At 42.5% G+C, this 4830-nt stretch overlaps 1 protein-coding gene across 1 annotated transcript; it reads right to left on the reverse strand.

Moving 5' to 3' along the window:
• Positions 1-3575: 3575 nt before the first annotated feature.
• LOC101999591 (olfactory receptor 1361-like) lies at positions 3576-4499 on the reverse strand. Its single transcript, XM_005350136.1, has one exon. It carries the CDS (start codon positions 4497-4499, stop codon positions 3576-3578), a length of 924 nt encoding a protein of 307 aa, XP_005350193.1.
• Positions 4500-4830: the final 331 nt, after the last annotated feature.

Raw genomic sequence — 4830 nt, forward strand, 5'->3', positions numbered from 1 at the left:
GTTTTCCCTTTCAATCTCTATATTGTTTTGTTCCTGCACCATTAGTTAGGACACCAGCAAAATGCTGAACTTGGGTTATCAGAATATACCTCTAACCTTGTCCCAGGGTTAGGGCAGAGAAGGTTTAGTCTTTCACCTTAAATACTTTTGCTGCAAGGTTTTGAATTTGATTGATTGTTGAATGATTGACTGACTGATTGGTTGGTTGATTGGTTGTAAAAAGCTTTTTCTCAGATAAAAACTCCTGCCTTCGACTTCCTTAAATGCCTGGCTGCAAACACTGGAACAGGAGGGAAAGCTGATAATCCTCTCATGTTCTGATAAGCCTTTGTATCTCTCCATTCCAGGGAGGCTAATATCCCTGCCCTTCTCTGAGGTGTCCCTCAAAGCAATCCAAACATATACCTGTAATTGGGTTTTTGTTTTGTTTTGCTCATTCTTTTGGGGCCCACCACCCAGCTCCCAAATAAATGGAAGGAGATTTATTCTTACTTATGAATGCTTGGCCTTATCTTTCTTGTTTCTAAACAGCTTTTCTAACTTAAATTATCCCATTCCTCTTTAACTATATCTTGCCTTTGGGCTTTTTTCCTTTCTTTATTCTATATATCTTTCTTTCCTTCCTACTTCTTGACTGCCTCTGTGGCTGAGTGGCTGGCCCCTTGCTTGCTCTTCTCCTTTTCTTGTACCTTGCTCTCCTCCAGACCCTAGATCTCTCCAATTTATTCTCTCTGCCTGAGAGCCCTGTCTATTTCTCTCTCCTGCCTGGTTACTGGCTCTTTGGTTCTCTATTAAATCAATCAGGTGTTTTAGGTAGACAAAGTAACACAGCTTCACAGAGTTAAACAAATGTAGTTTAAAAGAATATGACACATCTTTGCAGCATTAAAAAATTTATTCCACAGTTTAAGATATAACGCATCTTTAATGTTCCACAACACCCACCCACTAATTTTGGAAGGAACAGGCCCAGAGATCCTTTGAGAACCAGACAGCCCTCCATGCTTAGGAATTGGGAGGGTGCTTCATGCATACCAAGCCCTTTCTCACCAAAGAGCTGCAGCTTGAATTTATCAGAAAGTCCCTGCTACTCCATGCTGGGAGCAAGCTCTGGAGCTCTGAAATAGCTAATTATAGGGGACTGGAGAGATGGCTCAGAGGTTAAGTGCACTGGCTGCTCTTCTAGAGGTCTTGAGATCAATTCCCAGCAACCACATGGTGGCTCACAGCCATCTATAGTGATATCTGCTGCCCTCTTCTGGCATGCAGGCAGAACACGGAATATATAATAAATAAATCTTCTTAAAAGTTTAAAAAATAGCTAATTATCACAGTTGCTCTACTTGCTGGTTGCCATTTAGGGTGACCAATTCCCTACAAGTTCCTGTCCATCACTGCACTGGTGTCTGGCTCAGTGCTTAATTTTCTAGTCTGTGGGATGTTTGGGCTATTCTCTGCTTTGATTACAGGAGTTTATATTGAGAATTTATGCGTAAATAGAGACACATCTGTTTCTATGCAACCAGCAGGCGTGCTCTGAAGTAGAAGTCAGCATCTTCTTCCTTGTAGAGAGACAGCCCTGCTATCATCATTGACAATGATGCTCAGTGGTGGGATTAAGCAAGTTGGCATCTCTTTCATCCATTAGCCTCTTGTGAGCCATGCTAAGGACTGAGTCTGTGACATCTGGATCCCTGGACTGCACAATGAAAATAAGTAGTTTCTAGACTAGCCTACTTCCCTTATGAGGCTCAGAGCAGTATCTAAAGTACTTATAGGTCTCAGACCCCTCTGTTCTGAAATCACAGCTCACAGTCAGCAAGTGCAGAGAAGCAACTGGCACAAACATGGAGATTTGGTGTAAAATAGGACAAGCTTGCATGTGTTAGAGAAGAGTCCCCTTTTCCAGGAAAGGCTGTTAGGGGTCTGTTGTCACAGCACTGCTAACCCCAGTTGTCTCCTCTTCAGAAACATTTCCTCTGGCACTTGGCTAGCTACAGAAAGGTTTGGAGGGGTGCTTCCCCAGTGTCACACCTTAAGTCTGTGTCTCTGGGTATCAGTCTGCTGTTGGATGGACTAGTCCCTAACCTGTGTCCCCAGCTTCTCACCTGCTGCTCACTGAGGCTCTCATGGATTCCCTGTCTCTGCTGGTTCCATCCTGGACGTGAATGATGGTAAATTCACAGCGTGGGGTGAGAACTGAGGGAGCTCTTCTCTCAGGGACATTTAAGTGAGGTGCCTGGCTGTCTATGGTGAAGCCTAGATTGTGGAGAGAAAACAAAGAGATGCAGACTCTGTCTCTGGAGATCAGGATACCCATGAGGGTGAGAGGTTTGTTGTCACATGGGACATCCTGAGTGTTCACTCCTCAGAGGTCCTCATTAGGGATGCGCTCAGTGTACGCTGTGTGCATTCTGTCTGCTTGGGTCAAAGAAATATGAGGGGAAGAAACTTAGTTCCAACATAAGTACTTATCCCATGGTTTGTAATTTTGTTAATTCAAGCATTTGAAAGGACAAACTCTCCTTGTGAACATTCCACATGTTTTATGGAATTTATTTCTATTACCACTCAGTTAAAATCCTTGCTCATTTTAACTGTGATCATTTTTTTTACTGTGTGGAGAAGACATCTATTCACTCACAGTATGACTCCAGTACATCAGATGCTTACAGTACAAACAGTAAAGTCACAAATGACTGGAGATAAATTTCAATGCACTGTGTTTTTGGTTGTGAGCCTCGCCTGCAAAGGCTGAGCCATCTCTCGAGTCCAACATAAATCCCATTACGCTGAACCTTATAGAAGAGAAAATGGGAAGTAGCCTTGAACACATTCACACAGTAGACCACTTCATAAATACAACACAATTAGTACAGATACTGAGATTAAAAATTAATAAATGGGACCTCCTGAAAGTGAGAAGCTTCTGGAAGGCAAAGGACAGAATCAATAAGACAAAATGTCAACCTACCAAATGGGAAAAGATCTTCATCAACCCCACATCTGACAGAGGGCTGATCTTGAAAATATACAAAGAACTCAAGAAACTAGATATCAAAATACCAAATAATCCAATTAAAAATGGGGTACAGATCTAAACAGAAAATCCTCAAAGAGGAATCTCACATAACCAAAAGGCACTTAAAGAATTGCTCAACATGCTTAGCCATCAAGTAAATGCAAATCAAAACAACTCTGAGATACCATCTTATACCTGTCACTTGAAAACACTAATGACAACTTATGCTGGGGGGAATGTAAGATAAGGGGAATACTCCTCCATTGCTGGTGGGAGTGCAAACTTGTACAGCTGCTTTGGAAATTAGTATGGTAGTTTCTCAAAAAATTGGAAAATGAATATCTTAGCATCATCCCTTCAAAGAGGTAAAGTTCAGTGTGTGTGTGTGTGACAGAGAACATTAGTCAGCGTCCCAATCAAAAGAATGATTACAAACATCTATCAAGAATCCCTGACATTGTCATGCTGAGCACTGGACGCATCTGGATCTCTTTAAAAAGGAAAAAAAATGCATGACATCTAGGAATCATCTTAGCTCTAGAATTTGAAATTCCTAAGACCTGAGAATTATCTTCCTTAAGGCTCCTTTGATGTCGCAATTCCTCAAGCTATAGATGAAGGGGTTGGCCATAGGGGTCACCACTGTGAAGATGACAGAGGCCACTGCATCCTGTAGTGAGTAGGAGGAAGAAGGGTGCATATAAACTCCTAGGATCGCCCCGTAGAAAAGACAGACCACAGTGAGGTGGGAACCACAAGTGGACATGGCTTTTCTTATTCCCTGGGCAGAGGGCATCTTCAAGACTTTAGAGCAGATGTAGGCATAGGAAATAACAATGCATACAAAAGGTGTCATAAATATCATTTCACCTTCAGCAACGGCTGTGACATCATTGATAAAGGTATCAGAACAAGAGAGTTTCAGGATAAGGTAGGGATCACAGTAAAAGTGGGGCACTGCATTATAGGAACAGAAGGTGAGTCGAACGATGAGGAGAATGTGCAAGAGAGCATGCAGGTGTGTGATGACCCAAGATAGGACCACCAGGAGGACACAGAGTCTGGGGCTCATCATCAGGGTGTAGTGGAGTGGGTGACAAATGGCCACATAGCGGTCATAGGCCATCACACTCAGGAGGAAGTTGTCTGTGGTGCCAAATGCGAAGAAGAAATAGATCTGGGCCATGCACTCCATGTAAGAGATGGACTTGCTTCTCACCATGTAATTCACCAGTGCCTTGGGGACGGTGACTGAGGAAAAGCAGATGTCGACACTGGAGAGGTTGGCCAAGAAGAAGTACATGGGTGTGTGGAGATGAGGGTCACAGCTGACGGCCAGGATGATGAGAAGGTTCCCAGAGATGGTGACCATGTACATCCCCAAGAACATCCCAAAGACAACGTCTTCTTGTTCTGACTCTTCAGAGAATCCCAGGAGGAGGAATTCTGTGACTGTCGTTTGGTTGTCACCATCCATGTCTCTGGAGAAGAAAGTTAGAAAAATCATTCACCAACACTTGGAGAAAACATTGCTGCCATTTGGAAAAGCTTACTCATTGGTGACAAGTAACTGCTAGTAAAATCCCTTTTAAAAATTTTATAACAATTTCGGTATCATTTGAACGGACTGAATTCTAGTGATCGTGAGTTTATTGATTCTCTTGTTTGTTTAGTGTCATATATATACACATAAATAATGTTATAAAATAGTTAATTCTGGCTAGGAATTGGCTACTACATTGAACTGAACACAGGAAGAACCAGAGGACTGGGTAGCTAGGTGCTTTATCAAAAATTGCTGATCAAAG

Source organism: Microtus ochrogaster, chromosome 7, assembly GCF_000317375.1.
Source record: "Microtus ochrogaster isolate Prairie Vole_2 chromosome 7, MicOch1.0, whole genome shotgun sequence".
NCBI lineage: Eukaryota > Metazoa > Chordata > Mammalia > Rodentia > Cricetidae > Microtus > Microtus ochrogaster.

Coding starts and splice junctions, on each gene's coding strand:
- LOC101999591 (XM_005350136.1), bottom strand. CDS start 4,499: ATGGATGGTGACAACCAAACGACAGTCACAGAATTCCTCCTCCTGGGA.